Source organism: Aspergillus candidus (assembly GCF_002847045.1).
Source record: "Aspergillus candidus strain CBS 102.13 unplaced genomic scaffold BDW47scaffold_3, whole genome shotgun sequence".
Classification (NCBI taxonomy): domain Eukaryota; kingdom Fungi; phylum Ascomycota; class Eurotiomycetes; order Eurotiales; family Aspergillaceae; genus Aspergillus; species Aspergillus candidus.
This window is the reverse complement of record NW_020194008.1, coordinates 822,329-848,886: the sequence shown is the minus strand read 5'-3', so window position 1 is coordinate 848,886 and position 26,558 is coordinate 822,329. Positions and strand designations below refer to the sequence as shown.

General features: G+C 51.8%; 10 protein-coding genes and 1 non-coding gene across 11 annotated transcripts; 4 read left to right on the top strand and 7 right to left on the bottom strand.

The window, feature by feature from the left end:
• Positions 1-35: 35 nt before the first annotated feature.
• On the bottom strand, positions 36-2,719 carry BDW47DRAFT_43840 (uncharacterized protein). Its single transcript, XM_024819038.1, has 2 exons — positions 2,550-2,719; positions 36-2,457 (listed from the first exon to the last, which is right to left on the bottom strand). Exons 1-2 carry the CDS (start codon positions 2,595-2,597, stop codon positions 394-396), a joined length of 2,112 nt encoding a protein of 703 aa, XP_024676025.1. The 5' UTR covers positions 2,598-2,719; the 3' UTR covers positions 36-393.
• A 968-nt stretch (positions 2,720-3,687) lies between these two features.
• BDW47DRAFT_98979 (uncharacterized protein) lies at positions 3,688-5,504 on the top strand. Its single transcript, XM_024820780.1, has 4 exons — positions 3,688-4,564; positions 4,651-4,914; positions 4,972-5,308; positions 5,377-5,504. Exons 1-3 carry the CDS (start codon positions 3,730-3,732, stop codon positions 5,022-5,024), a joined length of 1,152 nt encoding a protein of 383 aa, XP_024676024.1. The 5' UTR covers positions 3,688-3,729; the 3' UTR covers positions 5,025-5,308; positions 5,377-5,504.
• On the bottom strand, positions 5,205-6,190 carry BDW47DRAFT_122443 (putative inositol phospholipid biosynthesis protein Scs3; the record flags this gene model as incomplete). The annotated part of the gene is made up of 2 exons (XM_024815834.1): positions 5,205-5,306; positions 5,375-6,190. 2 exons carry the CDS (start codon positions 6,188-6,190, stop codon positions 5,205-5,207), a joined length of 918 nt encoding a protein of 305 aa, XP_024676023.1.
• Positions 6,191-6,589: 399 nt separating this feature from the next.
• On the bottom strand, positions 6,590-10,065 carry BDW47DRAFT_98975 (beta-glucosidase). Its single transcript, XM_024820779.1, has 7 exons — positions 9,550-10,065; positions 9,276-9,463; positions 9,173-9,225; positions 8,726-9,119; positions 8,652-8,674; positions 6,970-8,603; positions 6,590-6,920 (listed from the first exon to the last, which is right to left on the bottom strand). The coding sequence occupies exons 1-7, from the start codon at positions 9,607-9,609 to the stop codon at positions 6,687-6,689; spliced, it is 2,586 nt and encodes an 861-aa protein (XP_024676022.1). The 5' UTR covers positions 9,610-10,065; the 3' UTR covers positions 6,590-6,686.
• Positions 10,066-12,799: 2,734 nt separating this feature from the next.
• On the top strand, positions 12,800-14,772 carry BDW47DRAFT_43803 (uncharacterized protein). The gene is made up of 4 exons (XM_024819037.1): positions 12,800-13,121; positions 13,172-13,800; positions 13,847-13,986; positions 14,043-14,772. The coding sequence occupies exons 1-4, from the start codon at positions 12,885-12,887 to the stop codon at positions 14,510-14,512; spliced, it is 1,476 nt and encodes a 491-aa protein (XP_024676021.1). The 5' UTR covers positions 12,800-12,884; the 3' UTR covers positions 14,513-14,772.
• Positions 14,627-16,073, top strand: BDW47DRAFT_43800 (arsenic resistance protein). Its single transcript, XM_024819036.1, has 4 exons — positions 14,627-14,986; positions 15,042-15,184; positions 15,237-15,323; positions 15,380-16,073. Exons 1-4 carry the CDS (start codon positions 14,740-14,742, stop codon positions 16,031-16,033), a joined length of 1,131 nt encoding a protein of 376 aa, XP_024676020.1. The 5' UTR covers positions 14,627-14,739; the 3' UTR covers positions 16,034-16,073.
• BDW47DRAFT_43797 (uncharacterized protein) lies at positions 16,074-16,896 on the bottom strand. Its single transcript, XM_024819035.1, has one exon. It carries the CDS (start codon positions 16,635-16,637, stop codon positions 16,113-16,115), a length of 525 nt encoding a protein of 174 aa, XP_024676019.1. The 5' UTR covers positions 16,638-16,896; the 3' UTR covers positions 16,074-16,112.
• Positions 16,897-17,847: 951 nt separating this feature from the next.
• BDW47DRAFT_98969 (putative C6 transcription factor) lies at positions 17,848-21,443 on the top strand. The gene has a single exon (XM_024820778.1). The coding sequence runs from the start codon at positions 18,236-18,238 to the stop codon at positions 21,131-21,133; it is 2,898 nt and encodes a 965-aa protein (XP_024676018.1). The 5' UTR covers positions 17,848-18,235; the 3' UTR covers positions 21,134-21,443.
• A 440-nt stretch (positions 21,444-21,883) lies between these two features.
• On the bottom strand, positions 21,884-21,954 carry BDW47DRAFT_t10. The gene has a single exon. It is a non-coding gene; the product is annotated as a tRNA-Gly (tRNA).
• Positions 21,955-22,282: 328 nt separating this feature from the next.
• Positions 22,283-24,387, bottom strand: BDW47DRAFT_98967 (putative vacuolar sorting receptor (Mrl1)). Its single transcript, XM_024820777.1, has 4 exons — positions 23,791-24,387; positions 23,430-23,714; positions 23,194-23,320; positions 22,283-22,699 (listed from the first exon to the last, which is right to left on the bottom strand). The coding sequence occupies exons 1-4, from the start codon at positions 24,168-24,170 to the stop codon at positions 22,490-22,492; spliced, it is 1,002 nt and encodes a 333-aa protein (XP_024676017.1). The 5' UTR covers positions 24,171-24,387; the 3' UTR covers positions 22,283-22,489.
• A 153-nt stretch (positions 24,388-24,540) lies between these two features.
• Positions 24,541-26,507, bottom strand: BDW47DRAFT_132350 (tRNA-specific adenosine deaminase; the record flags this gene model as incomplete). The annotated part of the gene is made up of 3 exons (XM_024817531.1): positions 26,327-26,507; positions 26,130-26,172; positions 24,541-26,080 (listed from the first exon to the last, which is right to left on the bottom strand). The coding sequence occupies exons 1-3, from the start codon at positions 26,478-26,480 to the stop codon at positions 24,541-24,543; spliced, it is 1,737 nt and encodes a 578-aa protein (XP_024676016.1). The 5' UTR covers positions 26,481-26,507.
• Between the last annotated feature and the right edge of the window lie 51 nt (positions 26,508-26,558).

Here is a 26,558-nt window from a genome sequence, read left to right as displayed (position 1 = left end):
AAAGAGGAAGGCAATGTGTGCATGATACATCTACGGGACACTACAGTCTTAGATAAACCAGGATAAAATAGAGCAATGCAATTGTCCACAAATGCAGCATGGTTAAAATCAAACAGTATCAATCAACTCCAGACTATTGATCTTCCAGTCGAACGGAAAGAGTAGTCAATGTAAACGCCATCCGCATGCCAGATGCATCCCAGCGCCAGCAAAAATATTCAATCAGTCACGGTCGTGTGAAATGGTGGCTCCCAGGTAATTATGATACAGAAACAGAGATGAACCCGCTGCATGTCACGCCATTGTACAAATAGGAGAGAAAAGCAGGTCATGAATTGAAGACAGTTGTCAAAACCATCGCGTGGAGTTCGTGAGTTATTCTGGGAGACGAGGTCATGGGCGGCTCTTAGGCTGGGACAGCATGTTCAGTCGACTCATGCTGAGCGCTCCCCGGCTCTTGGGTCGCGCGCTGGACGGCGTGCCCCTGCTGGTGATGGAATTCGATCGCTGCGGAGTGTGGGAACGAGACTTGAACGGACTGGGGCTGGGCTTGGCGGGAGTTGGTGCAAGCTTGGCAGGAGTTGGTGCAAGCTTGGAAGGAGTAGGGGCAAGTTTGGAAGGAGTAGGGGCAAGCTTGGCGGGGGTTGGCACAAGTTTGACGCGCTTGATGCTGCGCCCTTCAACCGGCTCCTCGGGCGGCACGTTCTCGGTGTCAACCTCGTCGTCAACATCTTCCCGCACCCGCTTGCGATGGCCAATGCCATGAGGGATCCCAGCGATGTCGGGTCCGTTGGGATCACGTGGGGCCTCAGAGGTCTCGTGGTTGCCTTTCTTGTGGCGAATGCCATGGGGAATGCCCGAGACCTCGGGAAGCTGGGTGTCAGCCGTGGCGTCGGAGGGGCGGACGTGGCGGATGGACGGCGACCGCACTTCAGTCGAGCCTCGCTCCGGGGTTAAGGTTGGTAGGGTCGGATAGACCACGTCCGTGGAGACGGGCTCCAAAGATCGCGCTGATTTAGGAATCTTCGAGGGCGACGGCGACTCGGGGGGCCCTTCTGGCGCGTTGGTGCTGAAGTTGAATTCCACACGCTTCTTCGGCGACGGCGTCCGCGCCAGCTCGTTTGAGCCGTCTTCGTGAGGCGCGCCGAAAATCATGCTGGAGGTAAAGTCCGGGGCAGCCACATGGGTACCTGAGGCGATCTTGGCCGGGTCGCGAGAGAAGAGGGGCTGGTGACGTCGAAGAATCGATTTGAGGTTGCCCAGCGAGGGGAGGTTGCTCTTGAATCGAGGGTTGAATTCTGTGCGTGGGGTGTGCGGCACATCCGACGGCTTCGAGATAGGCGACCGTGCCAGCGACGGGATCATACTGGTGCGAGGTGGCTTGAGGCTGGTCGCAGCGCGCATAGACGAGGCCCGGGTCGGGGTGAGCAGCGAGCTGCGGACCGTGGAACGAGGACGAGGACGGGGACGCGCCTGCACAGGCTTCGAAGGGGTATCGGCCGTGGTTGGACGGCGAGTCGACGCGTCATCCGAGCTGTCGTGCTTGACTCGCTTGGCACCCGCCGCCGGCGCGTCGGCGGGGGAAGGCTTACGAGCCGACTTGCTGGGCGAACCCTGACTCTCGGGCTCATCGAGACGCGCTTTGGAGTTGGTGCGTTTGAGGGTCTTCTGCAGAGGCTGGAAGCGGCCAGGGGTGGCACGGAAGGCAGACGCGTGTCCGGCGATGGAGTCCATCTTCTTGAATTCGGCCATGTGAGCGTTGCTGAAGCGGCTGGCCTGGCCCTTGGGGTGCGCGAATATGCGGTCTGCGGACTGGAGTTCGTGTTCGGGTTCATTGGCCTGATTCTGGATCATCTGGGCCTTGATCTTGGCGACATCTCCACGGACGCTCTCCATGAGCTTCCTGGCTTCATCGCTGAGCTCTGATTCCTGCGAGGCAAACTTGAACTCGAACCCCGGGGTGCCGAAGTGGGTGGAAGCGGGAGAGGCATTGGCCTTGGTGGGGGTGTCTTGAACATTGTTCTTTACCACATTGCCCGACGCGTCCTTCTTGATGGGGTTGAAGCCCAGGATCAGACCCGAATCGGCCTGCTTGGTGGTGCTTTGGTGCACCTTACTGGGGTGCATCTCTTGGTGAGGGGGGCGGGTAAGCACGCTCGTGGGAGTTTTGGCGGGGGATCTTTGAATGGACTTGAGAGGAGTGGATTTCAACGGAGTGGACTTCAACGGAGTGGGTTTGGGGGTAGTCGACTTGAGCGGAGCGGATTTAAGAGGCGTGCCCGGCGCGTGTTTAGGGACGACAGGAAAGTCCTCGAGGGCAGGGGTCTCATCGTGCTCCATGACGGATGGAAGCTTATCTGTCTGGTGGCGGTTGCTAGGGGCGTCTTGATTATTGTTGACGTTGTTCTTGGGAGTGTTGTTATTGTTAGTCGTCGGCTCTGGGGTAGCCTGCGGTTCCTATCAAGATAAATAAGGATCAGCCAGTAGTCGCGAATGATGCAAGGGCGCGCATCCGACATAAACAACTTCTATTTCGGGGGAGGACATACCGCAGAGGTCGAGCGACCACGCAGGCGGGCGGAGCGACGAATCGCCATGATGTCGCGAGGGGGTAGGAAGAAGGCGAGGTCAATCGAGTAGAGTTGTGCAAGTGGATTAATTGTACAAGAATGATGATGAAGATCAGATCATGGATAAGTGGGATGAAGAATGAAAGACGATGATGGACGGGATGATGCGGGAATCAAGGGAGAGAAAGCGAGAGATTCGGGCGAAAAGTAAACAAAAATAATGACGCCAGTGCCGTGGGCGGTGAGCGGCTGAGTCAGCTGTGCTAAATGACTATACTAACCACATACAGCATAGCATAACCCTACCCAATCTGGTAATGGAAGATATAGATGAGGTCTGGGATCGTTCTCTCTCGATCCTGATATCCTGAGAGATGCTGACTCTATTATACGTAGTCCGCCCTTATCTAGACATCCATGGTTCTTCAAGTTGAACGTAAGCGCCGTTATCTCACAAACTAACCCATCATGTCTTCTCAACCAGCATCCGAGCAATTCGAAAAGCATCTGGGCGCTAATCTCCATGATTTATAGAATACGTGCAAATCGAATGCGGTTTGAACATACTGAATTCACAATCGGTCTAATCGATCATTCGTCATAGTTTCGAGATGAAACAGCACCGACCGTCGCTACAGTGATGACATCGAGCTCGAAAAAGAGCATTCGTACCTGACTGCAGAACGCGCATGCGAGTAGTATATTCACACCATCCTTCCGTTATTCTGGAACAATAACCCCATGCATGCAGCTAGGACATGCTCGGTGGGAAACATGATCTGCATGAGGTCCTGCGCACTGTTCGCCATCAACCTGCAACGTTCGTTTCATATACGTCACCAGGAGTCGAGTTGGTCATGATGCGATCCAGCCTACAATTCACATTCAGAATCAAGATACCACTGCAGGATATTACTGAACCATTTCATTACAATTCTCTAAGCATACTCAGCTAAGTCCAAAATGATTACTCGAAACGGAAATCAGCCCTAAGGCGATAAGAGATCATGATGACTTCATCCCGCTCTGGACCATCTAGACCGTATATCGCCCAATCGAACAAGTTACAACCTACACGACTCCCCCATAACCTAACATGAGGATACCAAGATCCATCCCCAAATACATCCAAAAAACACCAAATCTCCCAACCAGAACAATGACATCTACCACACCACCATCCCGACTCGACCGCTTCCTCGCCGCCCAACAATCCCTCTACGGTCCCAATCTGCACTCCATCCCCGATCCCCAAACATGGACCCCGCCCCCCAACTCCGGCGGCCACAAGGGGCGCTACCTCTGGACAGACGCATTCGGCGTCCTCAACTTCATCACCCTCCACCGCGAGATCTCTCGCCACAGTACCAGTAACAATGAGAACAATCCCTACCTCACCCTCGCCCGCCGCCTCGTCCACACAGTCCACGACATCCTCGGCCGCACACGCAACACCGACAACCCCACCCGCCTCCCAGGCGCCTCAGAAAGCAACCCCCTCGGCGGCGGCCTCCGCATCGGCAAACAAGAAGAGCACGGCCCCGACGGCGACGGCCAATACCACCACTACCTAACCCTCTGGATGTTTGCGCTCAACCGGCTCTCCCTAGCCACAGGCGACGCAACATACAACCACCAAGCGGTCTCCCTCGCGCGCGCCATCCACCCCAAATTCGTCCTGCACCGCGAGTCAGCCCGCCCCAGGATGGTGTGGAAGATGGCGGCGGATTTGTCGAGGCCGTTGGTTTCGTCGGAGGGAAATTTGGATCCTCTGGATGGATTCGTCGTGTTTAGACTGCTGCAGGCCGCTGAGAGGAGGGGTCCCGTCTTGGAGGATGAGATTGAGGATTATAGACGAGTGATGGCGAGGAAGGGGTCGCATTTTGTGTCGTCTGATCCGTTGGATTTGGGAATGTCGATGTGGACAGCGCATTGGTTTGTGGAGAAGGAGGCGTGGGCGACGAGGTTGGCGGAGCAGTGTTTTGAGCAGTTTTGTATTTCTTTCTTTCTCTCTTTCCCCCCCTGTTTCCCTCTCTCTCATTTCACAGTTGAGGTCGAGTGATGCTGATAAGATTGCAAGACGAACTCTTCGAACTCGACCACTACCTCAACCGCAACATCCAGCGCCGTCTCGCCTTCCGCGAGTTCGGAACCGGTCTCGGCCTCCAGTGCATGGCGGGGCAGTCATCCGAGAAAGACCGCGCGGTAGACCTCACCAAATACGCACAGGCGATTCTCGACGCGTGGAATCCGTACATGCGGATGTCGTCGGAGAGTAGTACCACGCCGGAGGACCTGCGGCCTATTACGCGGGTTATGTATGCCGCGGCGCTGATTCCTGGAGGTGAGTTTTCGTCTGGTCTGTAAGGGGAATGGTAGGGACTGAGGCTGATGGGTATAGCTTTTCAACGGGGATACTTGGGTCCGGAGCCTAGTGGTTTACCTGAGCAGTGAGATTGGATGCAACTAGATTAGGTATATTGTATGCGTTGCGTAGGTCATAGTGGAGTCGTTGTGGAATAGTGTAGTTAAGCTCTAGTATATCCGTACAAACAAATAAGAATGTACCAATCAATCAACCGATCGGCCCTTGTATACCAACGCCGCTAAGGACGAAGTCAGAGTATGTATAATCTATACTCCCGGAACTCCTACCACGTCCCTCCATGCCCCAACGCGTCGAGGCAAGATGTAGATCGAATAGATGGTAGCCAGAGCGAGGAAAAGCCCATTCCACTGTTTCAAAACATTAGCCATCAAGTAACCACAACCAACAAACTTCGAATACAAATAAGGGAACTCACCTTCTCCAACCAAGTATGAAACCAAATAGCAGTCATCAACAACATCCACCAACTCAGCCCAAAAACAACCCCCACAAACCTCCCCGCCCACTTCCTCACAACCTCCTGGTCCTCCTTCTTTCCCACCTCCTTCTCCTCTTCCCCCCCACTGCTCACCCCATTACCCACCCTAGCCCCAACCCCCTCAAACCCCAAAACCCCAGTAACAAGCACCAACATAAAAACATGCCCACTAACATCATGCCCCCCACTCCACCGCCCCCCAGCCCCCTTACAAGCAGCAGCAGTCACCAACGCCGTCAGCCCATCCGCATCACTGATACTACTGCTGCCACCACCACACCCACCACCAGTAATCACAAACCCGCGATCGATGACCGCCGGCCCAAAACACCACTGCGTCGTCAGATACCAAGCCAGCGTGGCCAGCGCATACCGCCCCACAGCCTGCGCTATCCTACGCGGGCGCTGCGCCGCCGTCACCGCCGTCGTGTAAGCCGGCTGCGAGACGACCAGCGACGCAAAAGCGGCTGTCATCCACAACCAGCCGATTTTGACAAAGTACGCGTTGAAGATGTTGTCTTTGCGCGCGAAGTAGTTCACCGGGGGTGGTGGTTTGTGGGGGCCCGCGACGCCGGCGGTGTGCATCGCGGAGGGCGTGTTGTCGCGGGAGCCGGCTGCTGTCGGGGAGAGGACGGAGAAGAGAGAGCCGAGGAGGAGGGTGGCTGGGTAGGCGAGGAGGAGGTAGGCTGGGATTTGTTTTTGTTGTTGTTGGGTGGGTGATGTTGGTGGTGGTGGTCTTGTTGAGGTGGCCATGGTGTCTGTTGTCTTTTGTCTGTCGATTTTTTTTTTCTTGGTTCTTCCCTTTCGACCCCCTTTTGCTGTAGGTTGTTTGTTCCTCGTTCGGTTGTGGGGGTGGATGGAATTAGTGGATATATGGAAAGTTAGAGGTCTGTGGGTATGGGTGTAGAAGATTGTAATTAGAAGTCGACAGGGGAGGGAATTGGGTCTGGCGGAAGAGAGTCGGAGAGAAGGGTGCGAAGGGTCAAGGTGGCCGGAGGAGATGACGTCGATTGATGCTAACGCCAAGACCTCGGCACGTCCAAGTTTAGATACTAGTATCGATCATGATGGTCTAGACAATTACAACTACGAATTTGCTTCAGATATAGTTATTATGGAAGTGGTCATAATAAATTAATAATAAGAAAAGAAGTGAAGAATGCAGAAATGTATTGTGAGGCCACCCAGACTGATAGCCCACGTTTATCCAATGTACATCCAAAATCTGTACAAGCGAATAGAATCCACCCTACTGCACAGCGGGCAAAGATGCATGGAGGGGCAGCTGTCGAGATGAGCTGCCCACAAAGATCTCCTTATGATAAGGAGTGATAACCCAATCCTGCTTCTGCACGTCCCAGTTGGAAAGATCCCGACGGCTCAGCGTCGTCGACCACACAACCTGCTGCGAGGGGGCCAGGTGCAGGCGTTCAAACTTGCGCAGCACCTTCTTGGGCTCGTTGGGGCCACCGAGAGATACGTACTATATTGAATTAGTATTTGAGTTACTGTTGGGCGGTGTTGCGTCTTACCAATTGAGGAACTTCATCACCCATGACATTCCCCGTGTTTGTGATGGTGACAGATACTCGGAACAGGTCCTCATACAGACGTGGATTGCCCCCTGCGCCACCGCCGGCAGGCAGGATAGGCTGGGGGGAGCTATCGTGCGATCCCTCGGGCACCCACTTGGCGATGTCCTCGTCGTAGTGAGGATCGCCGGAGGATGATTTCAAATCAGTCGAATTCAACCAGGGGTAGATGAATTGGCGGACGCGGTGCAATCCCTTGGGATATTGATAGTCAGACGCCTTGCCGGTCTTGCCCAATTTCGGGGCCGCTCCGGTCTTGCCCGAGGCCGGCTGGTACGCTGCGCCCTTCAGAGGCGAGACATGGAGATTGGAGAACCTAAAGGTGGTGTAACTCAGACCGTAGCCGAACTCATAAATGGGAGTCTCGTTCTTCTGGTCAAACCGGCGGTAGTCAATGAAGACGCCCTCGGTGAAGTCGGCCTGCGGGGCGCCCTTGCCATTATTAGGCTTGGTGACCAATGGAGCACCATAAGCCTCACGCGTCTTGCCCCAGGTAAACGGAGTTTTGGCACCGGGATTGACACGACCGTACAGCACATCGGCGATGGAGTTGCCCGATTCCTGGCCGGGCAGACCAGCCCAGAGGATCCCGGTCACGTTGGGGTGTTCATACCATTGATCGATCAGAACCGGCCCGACCGAGTGGATCACCACCACGGTGTTGTTGCAGCTCTTGGCCGCGGTCTTGATGACTTCCTCGCCGTTCTTCCAGAGCGTCAGGTTCTTGCGGTCACCGTTGTTCCCGTCCACACTAATGAACGCCTCGCCCGCATCGGCATTGACGAAAACAAGAGCCACGCTCGACTGGGCAGCCACCTTGGCCATCTGGTCCAGAGCCCAGTTGTCGGTCACCGCAAACGCGTTGCCCCGGCCATTGATCACTTGGCTCTGGATCGCCTGCTCGGGGGTCACGAGGTAGGGGAACTCGGCCGTGCCACTGCCCCAGGCCATGGCAAGCGTGCCGTTGTCGCATCCGCGATCGTCGCAGCCATTGGCACCCCAGGGGTTGGAGCCCGCATCCTCGCCTAGAATACTGACCTTCTTCTCCTTGCCACTCATGGGCAGCGCGCCTGTGTTCTTCAACAAGACCACGCTGTCGGCACCAACGCGACGGATGATCTGAGCATGATCTCGCTGCACATCCACAAAGTGATTCACCCTCTCGTAGGCTCCGTCCGAGACCGCGTTGTGCTCAAAACCAAACTCATCACGCGTCCACGAGCTAAAGTTCGGCGGAGTGTGGAGGCGATCACGGCCGACCTTGTAGTAAGCGGCCATGATACGGACAGCCATATCGTCCACCCGCCATTGTGGGATCGTGCCATTCAGGACCCCAATGGTCAGATTCGTTCCGTAGAAAGACAGACCATCGTTGAAAGTGATATCGCCAGGCATCGACATATCCATACCAGCCAGAGCGGCACCAACACCGCTATGATGGGCACTCCAGTCGCTCATGACGAAGCCCTGGAAACCCAGCTCCGCTTTGAGAAGCTTGTTCAGCGTCTGGCTGTTTTGACAGCCATAGCTGTTGTTGATTTGGTTGTAAGAGCACATGATCGCTCCGACGCCAGCTGAACAAGATTAGCATTTGAATTATAGCTGTGTCAGAAGCTCCCTACCTCGCACAGCATCGGCGAAAGGCCTGCGGATGGTCAGTCAAAGATCAGATAAAATTCCCAAAAGATCTACTTACCAGAGATACAACTCGTGCATGGTCTTGTCATCGATGTTGGAGCTTAGAGTGTCGGAAATTTCAAAGCCAAGGCCCTCAGCCTCGGGCGTTTGGCGGAAATGCTCCTGCTCGTTTGCAATGTAGTGCTTGGCCGTCGCAATCACACCAGCATCCTGGATCCCTCGAATGGTCTCCGCAAAGAGCACACCAGTTAGAGCTGGATCTGGGGAGAAACCTTCCCAGTTGCGACCCCCATCGGGATGTCTGCCCAATGGGCCAGCAGCTGGGCCCAATTGAACATCAATTCCCTTATCGCTGAACTCCTGGCCCATCGCCTCGCCCCGAAGGTACGCCAGCTGTTTGTCCCATGTTGCGGCAACGTTGATCCCAGCCGGGAAGGCGGAATTATAGTCCCCTGCCCCGTTAATACACAGACAAGCTATAGGGGTTGGATCACATGGCACCTACCAAAACGGATACCCAGGGGGCCATCCTGCAAACAAATGGATTGAATACCGAGTCTAGCTCCCATCAGCGATCGAAATCTTGTACCATTTCAATGCCCACCTACCTTGGAACACTACCCGTCTGACCCACACATTTATCCAGCATCCACCCAGTTCCCGTCGTCAGGTTCACCTTCTCCGCCAAGGTCATCTGCGACACTAGCTCGACTGCGCGCTGGTACGATTTCGTCCATTCGCCTTGGCCATTGGCCCATGGGGACGGGTAGAATGGAGGCGAGGACTCGAGATCACCCTGCAGAGAACACGGAATTAGAACCAAAGCTCCTCATTGAATTCCTACGCGACTTGTCATCCGTAGCGTGGGGGATGTGTTGGTACCTGTGCGCTCACGACCGAAGCCGCCGTCACGGCAGTTACCTGAAGCCAACCGAGCTTCATGGTCGCATATAGGTCATCCGAGGAAAACGGACGATCAAACCCTCGAGTAAAAAGTTGCGCGAGGCTGGAGTGGCAGAATGTAAAAGGGGAGGGGAACAAGGAACAACACAGGAGGGGGAAAGGTGATATTAATAGCTGGTAAATACCACGGACACCACCTGCATAGGAGAACAACAACCCGATAGGAATGATGTATTTCAGGCAATTGAGAGAGCTAATGGCTTTAGCCTAGATCACCTCACAGCCAAGAGACCCATGTACCCATGTCTTACAATCACAAACAGGAAGGGGGGGAAGGCGGACCCGCTATTGCTTGGTACGGCACGGTGATCAACATGGGGGGTAAAATTAATCGCGAGAGGGATGACTGACTTCATCTTTAGTACCTTACACTGGGGTTGTAATAATGGATCGGTCAACCTGTGGCCCACTGTTGGTAGTTATCGGGCATCTATTCCACCAGTTCCCTCTGGAGCTATCATTCTCGGCACCATCAGTTACTTTCAGGTACTTTTCGGTAAGATAGGAGGTATATCCCTGGTTCAATCTGAGCCAAGTAGTATCGGACATACCTTCCCTTCCAACTCGACGCGTGAAAGGAACTTGGAATGAATGTTGGAGCCAACTCATCATAACAACTCATCCCACGCAAAAATTTCCAGCGCACAGGCGAGCAATGAATCTAGAGTCCTTGGCGACGCCTTTTCCCCCGCAGGAGCGATGGAGTTGTTGTGGTTGGGATGCGATATCGAAAGACCAGGGAAAGATTACCAGATATGGTGACAATACACATACCACACCCTGTACTATCTCACACACAATTCTCTCCCTCGAATCACTACTCGGGTGGTGACCGTTCCGTCAGATCCGGTAATGGTTCTAGTAATTGTGACTAGATCGATCTTGGCCTCAGTTAACCTTTCCCCAGCCACGGTTATACTCCGGATTCCCCAAACAAAGGAAGCTAGGACTCGGATGGGGTTGTGTGTGACTAGCTACCCCGGCCTAGGGTGGTGATGTTTCCCTCTTCTCTAGTTTTTGTTATCTAATTCCTGCCGCTTTGACCATCGATCAGGTTGTCGCTCCCATATGGATCGAGCCAAACGTCATTATTACCACCGGGATAATGTTACGGTGTCACCAGGGCTTCCCTCCGTACTCCATCGGGCCGACCTCCGATGCAGTTCTTCATCTGCGGGCATTTATCGGGTCTTGAACCAATGGAAATTACATTCTATCTGCGACTCATGTCAGATCACCTGGCAAGGCAGTTCACGATCCACAAGGTGGTTGAATCTTTGACCGCTAGGGCCCGTTCGAGTTCTCCCCTGCTGTCTCAATCAACCCAGTAACCATGCAGGGGGGTTGACAAGGAGTCGGGAACCCATCGATCCTGACTGCCGAAGAGCTACAAAGCCGTAACAACAAGCGATATCCAATTAGCCGAGAAAAATAGGCCGAAGACGGGCCCCCTTGTCAACGTCGGTCCCTCTTTTATACATCCTTACATGGGGATGGCATACAATCCAGGTTAGCCTTTTCCTGACGCATAATTATCAGTGTCGTGGAGTTTCTCAGGTCTACTGATATTGTATGACTGCCCGTGAATCCTTCTTGCTAGGAAACCTCAAGCAGTGTAGATCATGTGTAGGAAACTATACAAACATCTAGAATGATGTCGTCTTCAGTAACCTACTAACTAACCCAGGGTAAACTTCGGCTATATCCCCAAAAGATATTAGTGCGCTCTGGGTATAGGCTTTGACAAAAAAAAAAAAAAAACGGGCATTATGGATGATCAACCCATGAATGGATCGTTTGCCTTTCGTGTTTTGGAACAAGATGATATTTTGACGAAAGGGGCTATCTGATGTTAGGGGGGAGGATGGTCAGGAAGAAAGATCATGATCAATTGATATGATTTCATTTGTCTAAAGAATGTTCAAGAGTATTTCATACTATATTCAATTATAATTAGGGCTTTCTCAAGAGGGAAGAGATTCTCCTGTACCTGAGCTTGCCCTTTTTTTTCCGGGTACTGCCGCAAACTATCTTTCTTTCATTTGAGTGGTTTTCATGCGCCTACATGTCGATTTTTCAATTGACTACAGCCTTTTTCCAGGGTCAATGACTGGTCCTCGCCTATTACATCTGTATGCTCGGACGGAATAATCATTTCATACTCGATCCTTAAGGCGATGTAAGAATGCATCCAATTATCGAATCGAGGAATCTTGCTCGTTCACAGGCCTTTCCATAACACCATTTTCCCAAGTGAAACCATAACGAACCAATCCAGGCCGTTCCGCAATCTTCGTGGCATGGTTATCATCATCAGAGACCCTCCCCACGTGTCTATTGAATGTATCCCAGAAAAGGGTTTCCAGCCTGGAAGAATTGCTGTGGTAATGCCAACCAGTTGAGTTCATAGTACCCAGCATGTTCCGGATGCCCCAGAGAGACATCCCAAACGGCAAAACCTTTGATTCGGCCCAACCAACAATCCCATTGATACCGCCTGATTCAGCATTGACAATGATATCTCATCTCACATAGGTCAGTGTGGGTTAGAGCTAACGGATACCAGATAGTGAGGGAAGGCGATGGTCCAATCACACCTTTGTTGACACAGGCGGGCACATCATTTCCGTAGATCTTCCTAGCAAGAGCCAGGCCTTCTATATCTAAGAGACTGGGGAATCTGGAACTATGTAAGATGCTTTCTAGCTGTTACAATGTAACTGAAAACTCCATGAAGCTGAACTGGTTCCATAGCTACACTAGTAACCCTGCTTGGTCGCATTCCTCCTGTGTGACAGTGCAGCCAGAAAAAAATGATTGATTACGTCCTCGAGTGAATGATAGGACATCTTAGCTGGCATAAGCTTTGCTGAGAAAAGTGTAGAAGTACTCGGTCAGGGTCAGGAAATGGAAGAATCTGGGGCTTATATCGGCCTTAAGTATGGATAGTGACATAGTTAGCGGTCAAGCCTTTGTTACCTTGTCGAGGGAAGGTGGACTTGGACCTCTGAGATGATAACTATAAGCTATATAGCTTGTATCACGTGTCCGTTGCTGCCTATGTCTCCATTGCTGCCTGGATTGCTGAGATATACTTACCCCTTGTGACACCATAATTCCCCATGTTATAAAAGACTATACCTTCCCTAATATTCCCAAACGGTATGTTCATCCTCAGCTTTACTCTTCGCCAACAAATTTCAAGACTTAGCTCGGGGTTTTTCTTGATAGTCGATCCGTTCAATCGCGTGTACATGCTCGTCATGGATGAAGAACCTATTGTCTGGACAGATTGGTTTTTCTCCGGCGACCCTCCAGAGTCCATCAAAGGCACAGAAACTAATAGTGACAAAGACTTCCCACGGTTCTTTTCAGAAGATGAAGACTTCATAGTACGAGGACAGACCGGACAATCGAAATACACAAGTTATGAAACCATACAGGTGTACTGGCTTTGGAGTAATGGATACAGAAAATACGTGGGCAAAATTGTAAGTCGATATTTCCAATGCACATCTTGCCTGGATTAACAAGGCTCTAGTTTCCCGATTATACCAGAAGCCACGCCCTACAGAGAATTCACTGTCGCCCGAGAGCACTAGCAGGACGTCGTATTCCGGATATTATCGATGATGCCGTTCACGAATTTGATAGGTTTTGCCAGGAGGCTCGAGCATATACCCACATTTACCGATTCTGCCCTGCCAACGAAAGAATCTACTTTCCAAAGTTTCATGGTGTAGTCACTGACATGCAACGATACTCTTCTGGAAGTGTGAATCAGCGGGCAGTCGTGTTAGAAGCCCTTAGACCGAGCTTGCGCTCCCGACGTGTTCTGGGTGAGAACACCACTGAGTTGCCCGAAACTTTTTCAGACATTCTTGCGAATCTACCTCTGAGTCCATTTGAATATGAATGGTACTGTTCCTTGCTGAAAGACCGACTTCGTCGCCTGGATGCCTTACATCGGATCGGTGTAACACATGGAGACGTTAAGGACCGGCATTTTCGAGTCCCGGGTGATTTCTATGACACAGTCTTATATGACTTCTCTGAGTCATACGCATTCTCTGAGAAAAAGCCTCTCGTGGTAAACGCCTGTAAACCCCGTCCCTTGAAATGCATATCAAAGTGTGAACAGGAGTGCGTTAAGTCCCAGGTTGAACAACGGTAAGGATTGAGCTAAACATCCTTGTAACATAACTAATTCGACCAGAGCCGTCGACCGAGATTTCCGCTCCCACCTTATTAGACTGATCTCACAGGATACCGTTGATGATTCACTGAGTCAGTCGCTGGACAAGGAGGAGGAGTGGCTGGAGTTAATTGTATTGAAGGTCTATCATCGCCCAGATTGTCAGTCTCTTTCTTTTTCTGCGGTCTTCTGAGACACATGCAACTGACTATGCTAGATTTTTTAATGCCAACGTTGAATTCCATCTTCCCTTTCCTGGAAGAAGTTCGTCCAGAGTGTGACCCATGCTGGCATATCCGCAGAGGCCGGCTTTTGCATCATTATGAGCCGGTTTGGGCGGTTGCCATGGGGAAAAGACATCTTGATCCGATCACCTTCGAGAATGAGGCGCAGTTCGAAACAATTGTAGAATGCGATAGATCCCGCATTTTGCTTTGTTTGGTGCCAAAGTGGTGGAATATATCAATCAGAGCGATTCGTGATCCAGACTTGAAGGATACTTCAGGATTGGTTGACAAGCTGCGGGATGCTTGCTTGCGTCTTGTCTTCTCACATGGAACTCCTGGTTTTGTTATAGGTCATCGCGAGTTCCTTGGAACGGACAAGGAGGACAGAGAGATTCGAGATAACCAGAATGTGGTAAAAGAATCCTTAGAGCCAAGTGGACGAGATGTTGAATCTATGTAGATCTAGTCCACGTGACGACCGGTATGTCACTGCCTCGTTCTGATTGGCTGGTGGGGGGTTTCTGACATTCTACCCGCTCAAAAGCTGTCTCGGTGGAGCCCTATATTGCTATCCCTTAGTAGTGTTCAAATTTGACATTGGTTTCTAAAACTACGACTCATATACTGCCACTCCATCCTGATATAGGCCTCAATTCATATTGTGAATGAAATCATACCGACTATAAGATGACGGGGGAAAAATGTCCGCCAGCCGATCTGGAGACGTGCAACAGTCCGGAATGCTCTACTGTTGACGGCGAACGCAACGAAAGAGAGCCAACCTCAGCCTTCAAGCAGCTGGGCATCCTGGATCAATTTCTGGCTCTTTGGATCTTCATCGCCATGGCCGTTGGCATCATCCTTGGAAATTTCGTCCCTAATACGAGCAAGGCCTTGGACAGGGGAAAGTTTGTTGGTGTTTCGATTCCGATTGGTAAGGGATTTTCTACTGGTGATCTGCTAAGATATCGAATTGCTGATGGCTGCAGCTGTCGGACTGCTGGTTATGATGTATCCCATCCTGTGCAAGGTCCGCTATGAGACTCTCCATCGGTCATTTTCGGAGAAGTCGCTCTGGATCCAGGTTGGATTCAGTATTATCGTCAACTGGATAATAGCCCCTCTATTTATGGTGAGCCCTCTTTGACAGACAAACTCAGGACCATGGCTGATGAGTAAAATAGCTGGCTCTTGCGTGGGCATTTCTTCCGGACGAGAGAGGGCTCCGAGAGGGCTTGATCCTGGTCGGAGTCGCACGATGTATTGCAATGGTATGGTGGCCTCATTATCCAGCGTATGGTCTCGAACACTGCTGACGGACTTCCAGGTGCTCGTGTGGACAGGACTAGCAGGAGGAGACGGCGAGTATTGCGCGATTCTAGTCGCAATCAACTCAATCCTACAAATGGTCCTGTTTGCCCCGATTGCGATTTTCTTCATCCGTATCATCGGTGGCTCCGACGACGTGACCATTGAGTATTCCCTCGCGGCGAAAAGTGTTGGTGTCTTCCTGGGAATCCCACTGGGAGCGGCCATCGTCACTCGCCTTTCCTTGAGATTCCTGATCAGCAAGGAATGGTACGATAAGAAGTTCCTAGCGTGGATCGGTCCGCTATCGCTGATTGGTCTCCTGTTCACCATTTTGGTGCTTTTCGCCGCGCAAGGAAGGCACGTGGTACACCAGATTGTATCGGTTGTTCGAGTAGCAGCTCCGCTCATTGTGTACTTCTCTGTCATCTTCCTGGCGACCCTGGCGGTGACACACCGCTTCGGCTTTGGATACAAGCTATCCTGCACACAAAGCTTCACTGCCGCAAGCAACAATTTCGAACTAGCCATTGCGGTGGCGATAGCCACGTTCGGTGTCGACAGTGACCAGGCCCTCGCTGCAACCGTTGGACCGCTCATTGAGGTCCCTGTACTCCTTGGCTTGGTGTACGTCGTGAAATGGTTTTCCAAGCGACGGCAGTGGGCACCATAATTGCTGGGATTGACGTGACGTGACAGACGTGCAGGCATATAAAAGCGATAGAAGTAATAGCGAGATAATGATAATCAGTTCACATGTTACTGATTTCGTCCAAGACCTGGAATAGAACTTGATTTTGCACCCTGCACCCATCGTCCCTGAAGCCTTTCGAGAAGCCAATCCAGAGCTTTTTGCGAATCTCTTCCATGTCTAAGCCGCGCGTGTTGTATTGTTGAATGAGCTCTTCTGCAATGGCGCACAGCGTAGTGTTAAGAACGTCATCATTCGAGGGCCATGGGTCTGTGTCGCTAGGAGGACAGCCACAGATTGAATGACTCTGAGAAGATCCACACGAGTTGCCATTCTTCAGCGGTTTGCAATCGTTCCCTGAACCATGTCCATCATTCGTCTGATGTGGTTCAACTGTATGGGCGCTACCGTCGATAGAATCCCCCCTGTTTGAAAATGGAATCGACTGAAGACTGTTCCTCTCAGGGCTGAATGACTGGCGTTTAACTTCCTGCCGTCGAAGGGCAGGTATTGCCACTTTCTGGGTCACCCCCAGATCACTGTCTATCTCGAGGTACTCACTGACAGCAGTGGAGGGCAGTCCCATGCTAGAGAGAAGATGCCTCAGCTTCCTGTTCTCCGCCCCAAGCCTCTGGACCGCAATTCTATGTTCAACATCTTTGCGATTGGCCTCGTCCTTGAAAGCGGATAGTTTCTGTTCCAATTCCCGGATATGCTCCTGTTTCCTTGCGCGACTCTTGCGCTGATTCTCCCTGATTCGCGCCAGGCGATCGGGTTTCTATGGAAATCAAGTCAGGCGGTTTCACAAGAGGATAAAAGCTTGGTTATTCGCACCTTTCCCGAGTCTCCCAAGTCCATTTTTTTCATCATATGAAAGACTAAACTTGCGGTGGCGAACGCATGCCCTGTCGATCAGGGTCCGTCGTTCCTTAATACGAGGTTCGCATGGTAGCAAGATCCTGCGCTTTCCCCAAAGTGGCCACATCACGTGCGCCCTAACCGAGATGGTCAGACGAGGGGGCCAGAAGTTCAATAGTACTTGCTACACTGTACTTCATCTTCCTCCTAATGGATGGTTTGGGTCTCTCACAAGAAACTCAAATCAATAGCACGTCGATATGGACTATTTTCTCTCCATTATTGGGAAAGCTTAGAGACAGTTTAATGCTACAAACTATCAACTGACAACCCGCAGAGACGGTACTCTCACACCAGGTTTTAAATGGACGAACAGGGAATCTGATCCCACAATTTCATTGCTATTAACCTATTATTACCTGGTTTTACTATGCATATGTAATTGTATCAGGATTGTACGCCATCCGTGCGCCGAGGATTGATTGGATCGACAACAGAGGAGCTCTTGAACTAAGGCATCCATCTCAGCGAAGGTACCTCCTATATCCTCCTTCGGCGTTTGGAATTTAATTAACCACGTGCAGACGCACTTTTTTTCTTTGCTCCCCTTTATTCTCTTCTTTTTGCTTTCTTGACGTCTTTGCTGGCAAGCATGCCCTTATCCAACACCATATTCTACTATACGTATACTTAGTACCATCGAAATAATACCCACGAAACTCTACGACCATTCATCTCGAGCTTCAATATCTACAAATTAGAATTGCAGGTCTTGGACATCCGGAAATATCCGCGGGGTGTGTCTCTCCTTGAGAACAAACCAAGGGGATTGTTCAAATTCGAAACGGTTTAAGGCTGTGGACAGATAGTATAGGTGTCTAACAGATTAACGTCGACCACACAACCTCTGGTATTTTCTCCATTCTCCATGTTCACCAGTCAACTATCCCATTTGCCTACAATATCTATCAAGCTAGATCTATAAGTATCCATCCATCTATCCATTCATTAATAATCACCACGGGTGTTGGTGGATGATTGAGCCGTTAATAATCCCCAGCATGCCAAGCCGCCACTGACCGACCCGACACCTTAGGTTCTTCTTCCCCAGAGTCTAAACCCGCGAGATTCAGTTTGCCTCATCCTGTGGTTTTACCCGTCCTTCTCCTCACCAACTACTTCCAAATCACTGGCTGTTTTCCTTCTTGCACCAGTTCGACTTTTCTCCCTTCTCCCCTCTTCCCCCCCGCTCACCCCCTACCTTCAGTTTCTCCAGTCTTGCCGAACGATGCCCCGCGCGTTATTCTTGGGGTACCCGCTCCCGGCATGATCCCTCCCGAGTCCGACGAATCTCCCTTGGTTTCCTCCGTGGGCCCAGCTCTGGGGAACGATGATGTTGCTCTCCCCGATGAGTTCGACACTCATAGTCGAGCCAGCTCGAGAGACCCCGGTAGTGTCCAAACCGTGGGCGATCCCCCCACAGCCGACGCCAGCCAAGACCAAGCACAGGACGCCACCAACAATGACCTCTCTCAGAATCCCGATTCGCTGCAGAAGGATGAAGACAGGCCCGCATGGACGGAGTTGAAAACCAAGGCCGGGAAGGAGCGGAAACGCCTTCCTCTGGCCTGTATTGCGTGCAGGAGGAAGAAGATCCGGTGCTCCGGCGAGAAGCCGGCGTGCAAACACTGCTCGCGCTCTCGAATCCCTTGCGTATACAAAGTCACCACTCGGAAAGCGGCACCTCGAACGGATTACATGGCGATGCTGGACAAGCGCCTGAAGAGGATGGAGGACCGTGTCATTAAGATGATACCCAAGGAGGAGACGCGAGACATGACCGCGATCGGGCGGTCAAACGTCCGACCACCTCAGCCGGGACAAGTCTCCAAAACTCAGAAGAAACGGTCGGCGGACGATGCATTTGGGGCCGAAATGGACGAATGGGCGCAAGGCGACCGCGGAGGGCCACCAGATACTTTTCCTATGCGCCGCGATAGCAGGCCTGGTGACCCCAACAGTCTGATGACGGAAGGGACTGAATTTCTGCCATCTTTAGAGATCCAGGAGCATCTTGCGGAGGTGTTCTTCGACTGTGTCTATGGCCAATCTTATCTTCTCCTCCATAAGCCTAGCTTCATGCGGAGATTGAAGGCCCGAACCATTCCCCCGGTATTGATTTTAGCCCTCTGCGCTGTCTCTGCTCGTTTCTCGACCCACCCACAGGTTAAGTCAGACCCGCCCTTTCTGCGCGGCGAGAATTGGGCCAACCCAGCGGCACACATCGCCATGAGTCGGCACGACGAACCCAATATAACAATCTTGACTGTGTTCCTGCTTCTGGGATTACACGAATTTGGGACCTGCCATGGTGGTCGAAGCTGGTCTTTCGGAGGGCAAGCCATGCGCATGGCCTACGCCTTGCAACTACACAGAGAGCTCGATCACGACCCCTTGCTGGGACAGGGCAACAACAGAAAATCCCAGCTCAGTTTCACGGATCGAGAGATCAGGAGACGTACGATGTGGGCCTGCTTCCTGATGGACCGGTATAACTCGTCTGGCAGCCAGCGTCCGCCAATTGGCAACGAGCAATTTTTGCAGATTCAGCTTCCCACCAAGGAACCCCATTTCCAGATGGAGATTCCCGGTCCTACGGAGGACTTGGACGGGCACGTGCCAAATCCAGTTCCGGAGGACGTTGGCCAGTTGTCCAATGCCCGGGACAATATGGGTGTGTCAGCCTATATTATCCGTGCTGTGGTAATCTGGGGCCGTATCGTGGATTACCTAAATCTCGGAGGAAAGAAGAAGGATAGCCATCCTTTATGGTCGCCCGAGTCGGGATACACACGTCTCAAGCGGCAGATTGATGAGTTCTCCGCGTCCCTCCCCAGTAGTCTTGCTTTCACGTACGAGAACCTACAGATGCATGCCGCCGACCGGGTAGCCAACCAATTTCTCTTCCTGCACATCATCATCCATCAGAACATGCTGTTCCTGAACCAGTTTGCGATTCCCTTGTCGCCTGGGGGGCGTCCTCCGCGGGATATGCCAAAATCCTTCTTAAGCAATGCCGGGCGAGCTGCCGTAGAAGCTGCGCATCATATTTCGGTTCTCATAGACCGTGCGTCGGCTTACCCTCTCACCGTCCCATTTGCCGGATATTGCGCCTACTCGGCCAGCACTGTCCACATCTGGGGGATCTTTTCCAAGAACGCACAACTCGAAGCCCGTTCGAAGGAGAATTTACGGCACACCTACCGGTACCTCAACAAGATGAAGAAATACTGGGGCATGTTTCATTATATGGTCGAAAGTGCCAAGGACCGATATCGACAATTTGCGGATGCCGCCATCAAGGGTTCGGTGCCCACCCAGAACGGGGGACAAATTGCTCCCATGTTCCAATACGGAGATTGGTTCGACAAGTATCCTCATGGAGTGTCAAGAACGCACTATGAGGACCCGGACAAGCAACAAAGAGGCAGTGACGAGGCAGTGATGAGCCAGAAACCAGACCTCCAGAGCGTCGAGGACTTTTTCGCCGGTCTCTCCCCGGGGTCCCAGCCCAGCGTTCCGCGGAGAGTGCACTCTCGCACAAACAGCCGGCCGGAAGCGGTACCGGGATTGGATCGGATACCCTCGCAGCAGCACATGGTCGAACTAAACATGGACCACGTCCCTGAGTTGCTCGGCACATCGGAGATCGGGTTCCCACAGCCCCCATTGTATAGCCAGGGCCGCGGACAGCCATTTGGGCAGTCGGCCTTCGACTTCCCCGTTCCCACAGATCAGCTACCCCAGATTGATCGGCAGTTCGTCTACGGGTCATTCTCTGGTTTCGACCCCTCGCCTACGTCCTTCGTATCGCCCGATGACCCCACCATGGGCACAGTCAACGGTACGGCAGAACATCTCCCTCCCCCTCCTCCCAACCAGCCTCCCAACCAGCCTCCCAACCAAGATACTTCCGCCATTTTCGCCGGCCAGTTAGATCCAAACGCCCCATCCGGCACCGGAGAGTACTACCAGCCCAGCGCGTGGTTCCTCCCATTCAACCTGGACCCTGTAGGCCTCAACGTCAACCTAGACCCAAACCTCCAACAACCCCCGGGTCCAGGCGGCGGCCCAGACCATGACATGGGCGCCTTCGGCAATGCAGGCAACATGCCGATCGGCGCATATGATCTAGGGATGGGAATGAACCGAGGAGGCCATTAGGCTCTCTTTACGTGTTGGTATGAAAGGTGCGGAGTGAAGCGCTGCGGATATTTCTGCTATTTCCTTTATACTGTCTCCTTTGTTATTTGGCGAGGCTTGGGCTGGATCTCGGAGGATACTAGGAGAGAATGGAGTTTCGATCATCTTACTCTTTTTTATGCGTATCTACCCTTGTTGTTGTCTGCTTGTTCATGCCTTATCCTTGGCTATGTCTTGTTGTTGTTGTTGTTGTCACTTCTTCGTATATTATTCATTTAGCTACCCCTTTGTATCTAACCATGTGCATATAACCATCAATGTTTGACGGGTGGATACTGTCCAAGACTCGGAGTATGGGTAGTAGACATGTATTTATTTGGGAGGAAAATGCGCATACAATGAGTGAGTGGGTGGGTGGGTGGAAACATGAAGCCGTAGACATTATGATGTTGTGTAGCGCAGCGACAACCCGGTGTTTATGACCACATGGAGACCAACACACCTCGACTAACTACTAGATTCTTTAGAACCTACTAACCAATGCATGATAACTACCAATCTCATGCATGAAAGGAATAGACGTGCCCGTATGACAGGTGTTGATGCGAGACATAACAAAGTTTACCGATCCGGCCAGGGGTTGGTTACCTTATCTCCCAATCATCCTTATCCTGCACCATATCAAAACAAAAATCTGCAAATAAAAACAAATGAGACCCCTCTACGATTGGCAAAAAATATGAAGATGGGGAAGGGAAGAGGAAAAAAGAATGCATCATCCGTGAATCGAACACGGGCCTCGTCGATGGCAACGACGAATTCTACCACTAGACCAATGATGCTAGTTGATGTAGGTTTGAAAGGGGTGGGAATATATAGAGTGCTTGGCACTATGTTCTCCTACCTCCAATTGCTTGGGGCTGTGGGTGGTTAGGTGCTTGATATTATCTTGATGGATATATGCCATGTGGCGTCCCTTTCTTATAGTGCTATATATAATATAATAGGGATACAGGTCTTGTGTTTGGATTGGACGAGTTCACTACCTGTATACACTAGATGTATATACCCGAGCACCTTGTATATATTTTACCAATTCTGCTAGCGCAGCGACTACTTCTTTTCGAGAACGACCAGGATTCCCAACCGCAACTAATTGATTAAATAGGATTAATATCATTCTGAAACGCCGGGAACTCCCTCAATGCTTATTCCTACAAGCTAGAATAAAGTGACAGTAGAAAGCGGCATCAACCAGCCAGTCACAGTTGGTTAGACAACCAATGCTAATATAGATAGAGATAGATAGGTATACAGCACTTTCATACAGCCCACGGCCGCTCCTCTCTCCCATACCGCCCAGTCTATGCATCTCAATCAATCCTCCCATTCCTCATCCAACTGATCTATCAGGCGGTTTTCAGCATCCACGTCCGATGATCGTCCCGTCCTGCGGCCGCGGCCGCGACCGCCGATTGCACCCATAAAGCCGCCGGTGCTGTTGGCGCGGGCGTATCCGGCTGACGAGCGCGTGCGGTTGCAGCGGAGGAGGTTGGCTAGCGAGGTGAAAAGGATGATCATCATGTCCTGTTAGGGTTTGGTTAGGTTGGTTATTATTATGCTGTATGTATCACGTAGTATTTGCGCAATGTGAAATATGTAGGTATCGGGGAGCAATTTTAGGAATGGCCAAGGCTTTATAGTCTATTGTGGCCCGGCCCCAAAGATTCGGTGTGGCTATTGACAGAGAGGGAGGTAGAGGCAGAGGGGAAGAAGGAGTCAGAGATAGAAAAGACAAAAGAGAGTGTGTTGGGCAGACGCAGTCCGCGACATTTGTGAAGGAATCATCTCAATAAACCAAATATCCAAACAGACGCAAAACGAATGGCAGCGGGAACCGCCTTCCTCGATGTAATTGAGCCCTAGACCAGCTAAAGCGTGATTCAATCCATCCTCGAAATTGGTAACTTCGCATTGCCAAACTCCTTGTGAGAGGCCGGCCCACGACGCCAGGAATTCGGTCGGGTCCGGGCTCGGGAACGAGACCACCACCGTAACGGGTTCAACATGCATATACTTACTTTGAGGAAATCAAACATGCCCGCCCACAGGCTGTAGTTGGGGCACTGTCTCCATCCGCGCTGGTGCATGACTGTGCGCTGGTATGCGCAGCCACCGAGGAAGTACGCTGCGACGGCAATCAAGGCGCTATTAGAAACAGTGTTAGCTTGCTTTCTTACTTCCTTTTTTCTCCTTCCTTCCCAAATAGAACCCCCCCCCCCCCCCCAATACTACTCCTTAGATAGGGAATGCTCACATCACACCGAATACCTCGGCAGGTCCCAACCCATCCCCGTCCGACGGGGCGACACCGCCACATGCCGCAGCGGTGCGCACCTCGAAGAAATACGTACACTGGTCCATGGTACCCACGAACGATGGTGTGGCATGGGTACCCGGCGAGTCGTTGTCGCACAGGAAAGACATGATCGTCGACTTGGTCCGTGATGCATTCCCCAAAAATTCGCCAGGACACGGGGAACCATCAGTGTAATTCAAGACCAGCTTGCGACCACGGAAAAAGGGCTCCGACGCTTGTTGTCTGAAGACAACAATATTCAATCAGCCGTCACTCCTCGATTCTGTGCATAGTGGATGATCCCGGTCTCTCAACATACCCTATGGAGTATATTTTGTTGTCCTTCTCGTAATAAGCACTAACGTTTCCCCACCTCTGGCGATCGACGCCAACGACATCCACCACATCCTCGACCACGGGTGCACAAAAATTCAGTGTAAAGTTCGCATTGTAGTCGTGGCCCTTGGCGTGCCAGCTTTCGTCTCGAATGCGTTTGCGCGACTTGTCGCTGTCACTAGCGGAGCTTGGCGGGGAAAGGGATATAGCATTGAGATCGTAGTAGAAGCCGGTGCTGGCAGAGCGCGCCACGCAGGGTAAAAGGTTATCTTTACCGGAAGAGTCCGATGCTGCTACAACGGAAGTGATGGGGATCGAGAGGAGAAGGAAGCATTGCAGGAGACTTGTGCCGAGAGGTATCATGTTGGCGACTAGATTGCGGGACTGGGATGGAGCGACATGTGTCGTAACTGAAGGACGGTGCAGCAACGAGAGACAGAAAGAAAGTCGAGCAACAAAAGGAAGAATAATGTCAAAGATAGGAAGAGACAGGGGATGATAGATCAGGAGAGATGGATGAAGATGTAGAAAGTGGAATCGAATAGAATGATGAAACGTCGCATTGCCTTGCAGCCTCAGTTTGAACGGCTTATGTAACCGGTGCCTGTCATCCCAGCCACTAGTAATTCTAGCAATTACGTCGCCCTGCCAGATGTGGAGCTTAAATCTAGTTGCCTACTGGACCCGATTTAGTACGTATCATATCACTCGTAGAATGTATCAAACGGACTTCCTACCGCTTCCTCTTCTTGGATTCCGTATCGGACAACACTTCTAACCCCCAAGCCTCGTCCCTGTCATTAGGAATCCATGGCATCAGTACTGTCTTTGCATCCTGGATAGCTCTTTGTCTGATCATAGCCGACTGAATCGAGACAGCTGCATCCTTTTTTAGGTCTTGATAACTGGAAGCTTCGATGACTTGCCGCAAGACAGCATCCGGGTTGCCATCATCGGCGCGATCGCCCTCCGCTACATGCTCTTTCGGAACCCCGTCTTCTCCAAAACCATCGCCTGATTCTCCCCGGCTATGCTTTAGTAGCATTCGTACTATCTCCCTTTGAAGCCCCCATAGCTTTGCCCTGGACAACCCAGAGGCACCTCGCGGAATTGGGGCCGAAGCCTTCGTGCCCTGTTTCACCCCGTTGATGATTGTCTCGTAAAGTCCGGTTTTGGACCCGCGGAGCTTTGGCACGGTCTTGGCTCCATTGTCCGATGGGGTTCCAGCCGCATCTGGGGTCGACGGGGCAGCTATCCAGAGCACACTGATGTTGCCAGGTTTTGGCTTGCGGGGGCTCTTTTCATCCTGGCCTTGATTCTGTGGACCATCCTGGCCGCTCGCCGAGAGATTATCGACCGAGGGATTCTTGCTGAACGGCCAGAGCGAGTGAAGTTGCGTATTGGGGATAGAGAGGACCCTGAAGGGATGATATCCGTATTGAGATGCGCGGTTTTGTTCCAATTCTTCGCTCTCTTTGCTGGAACCGCTGTCCTGTCCATCCTTTTTAGAATCCACATGATTCAATTCTCCCCACACTCGCCCTTTCAATGGTCCCATCCTACCCCCATCCCCAAATGCCCTGTCGCATCCTTCCCGACTGATTTCCTCGTCGGGTAATACTATCCCCTCTAGATAAACATTTTGCGTCGCTGCCACAAGCAAACTGCTCCCGCACGACAGCAAAGACGAAACCTGCCGTAAGGCCAGTTTGTCCGAGCAAGATTTGCTCTTCGTTGCGACGGCATCCGCGCGGGACGGCTTGCGGCGGACAACGCCGAGACGCGAAAAATGGGCCCGCCCGTCCAGCAGTGTTGGCTCAGGCTTTGATTCGGGGTCATTTATATCTGAGGAAAGGTGTGCATTGGCATCGATGTCGGGCGTGGCCCAGGGCGTTGGGTCGTCCTGCGCGGCCATGCAGAGCTCCATGCTTGCATCGCCGCAGGGTGCACAGGTGCAGTACATGTAGACTTTCACATCAGGTTGAAGTTCAAAGGGTGGTTCTGGATGAGGCGGTATTGGATCTGGGGACTGGATTGATGTTGAACCTGTAGATCGGCTTGCGTGCTTACGATCTTGTTGCCGGAATCGTATAAACCGCGATGAATGTTCGCCCTCTTCCGCTGATGGAAAATCGGTAACAAGGAGACCGCGGCATTCAGAGAGAAGCCAGTAGTTAAAAGCGCGCATGACAAGGACCTCTGCATGCCAGTCATGCAACACTAGGCCCTTGCAATTGGGGATCTGGGACGCAGCAAGGCATTTTGCGCCGGTTCTGCACTTCTTAGCTATGAGTGCCTTAAATTATGGGCTCACAGACTCACGCAATGCATATGCAGGTGAGAGATTCCGAAGGGCTATTCTCTCCTGGGCCATGTGAGCTTGTAATAACAAAACCAATGAACTATAGAACGATCATGGCGGACTCAAGCCTAACGCCTGACCCGATTGTACCTGATGCCACGCGATACAAAGATAATACTCCAACCCTCGTATACAGATGTAAGTAATTTGAACATACCTCTTACAAGCACAATCCCAGACATGGGAATCCATTCCCTCGTGCCATCAGGCCGAATAGTGGGCTTGCTGCGCGGGGGAAGGGCATCGAAATGCGCGTGAACAAGAGAGGCTATCCGCGAGCCCAGCGAATCTTCTGACCCCGTCTCACCCATCTCTCACGGTACATAACCAGAAAGAACCAAAATCACAGTGATCTGCTTGGACTTAGTGGTAGTGATTTTGTCTGGGCT

Bases quoted from the DNA above. Each gene is read 5' to 3' on its own strand.
- BDW47DRAFT_98967 (XM_024820777.1), bottom strand. From the start codon at position 24,170: ATGATACCTCTCGGCACAAGTCTCCTGCAATGCTTCCTTCTCCTCTCG. The intron at 23,715-23,790 runs GTATGTTGAGAG...TGTTGTCTTCAG, and splicing joins AACAAAATATACTCCATAGG to ACAACAAGCGTCGGAGCCCT. The intron at 23,321-23,429 runs GTGAGCATTCCC...TGTTTCTAATAG, and splicing joins GCCGAGGTATTCGGTGTGAT to CGCCTTGATTGCCGTCGCAG.
- BDW47DRAFT_43840 (XM_024819038.1), bottom strand. From the start codon at position 2,597: ATGGCGATTCGTCGCTCCGCCCGCCTGCGTGGTCGCTCGACCTCTGCG. The intron at 2,458-2,549 runs GTATGTCCTCCC...TTATCTTGATAG, and splicing joins GTGGTCGCTCGACCTCTGCG to GAACCGCAGGCTACCCCAGA.
- BDW47DRAFT_43800 (XM_024819036.1), top strand. From the start codon at position 14,740: ATGACGGGGGAAAAATGTCCGCCAGCCGATCTGGAGACGTGCAACAGT. The intron at 14,987-15,041 runs GTAAGGGATTTT...TGATGGCTGCAG, and splicing joins TGGTGTTTCGATTCCGATTG to CTGTCGGACTGCTGGTTATG. The intron at 15,185-15,236 runs GTGAGCCCTCTT...TGAGTAAAATAG, and splicing joins TAATAGCCCCTCTATTTATG to CTGGCTCTTGCGTGGGCATT.
- BDW47DRAFT_98975 (XM_024820779.1), bottom strand. From the start codon at position 9,609: ATGAAGCTCGGTTGGCTTCAGGTAACTGCCGTGACGGCGGCTTCGGTC. The intron at 9,464-9,549 runs GTACCAACACAT...TGTTCTCTGCAG, and splicing joins CTTCGGTCGTGAGCGCACAG to GGTGATCTCGAGTCCTCGCC. The intron at 8,675-8,725 runs GTAAGTAGATCT...GACCATCCGCAG, and splicing joins ATGCACGAGTTGTATCTCTG to GCCTTTCGCCGATGCTGTGC.
- BDW47DRAFT_43797 (XM_024819035.1), bottom strand. From the start codon at position 16,637: ATGGGACTGCCCTCCACTGCTGTCAGTGAGTACCTCGAGATAGACAGT.
- BDW47DRAFT_98969 (XM_024820778.1), top strand. From the start codon at position 18,236: ATGATCCCTCCCGAGTCCGACGAATCTCCCTTGGTTTCCTCCGTGGGC.
- BDW47DRAFT_43803 (XM_024819037.1), top strand. From the start codon at position 12,885: ATGCTCGTCATGGATGAAGAACCTATTGTCTGGACAGATTGGTTTTTC. The intron at 13,122-13,171 runs GTAAGTCGATAT...ACAAGGCTCTAG, and splicing joins GAAAATACGTGGGCAAAATT to TTTCCCGATTATACCAGAAG. The intron at 13,801-13,846 runs GTAAGGATTGAG...TAATTCGACCAG, and splicing joins AAGTCCCAGGTTGAACAACG to AGCCGTCGACCGAGATTTCC.
- BDW47DRAFT_98979 (XM_024820780.1), top strand. From the start codon at position 3,730: ATGACATCTACCACACCACCATCCCGACTCGACCGCTTCCTCGCCGCC. The intron at 4,565-4,650 runs GTATTTCTTTCT...TAAGATTGCAAG, and splicing joins GCAGTGTTTTGAGCAGTTTT to ACGAACTCTTCGAACTCGAC. The intron at 4,915-4,971 runs GTGAGTTTTCGT...TGATGGGTATAG, and splicing joins CGCGGCGCTGATTCCTGGAG to CTTTTCAACGGGGATACTTG.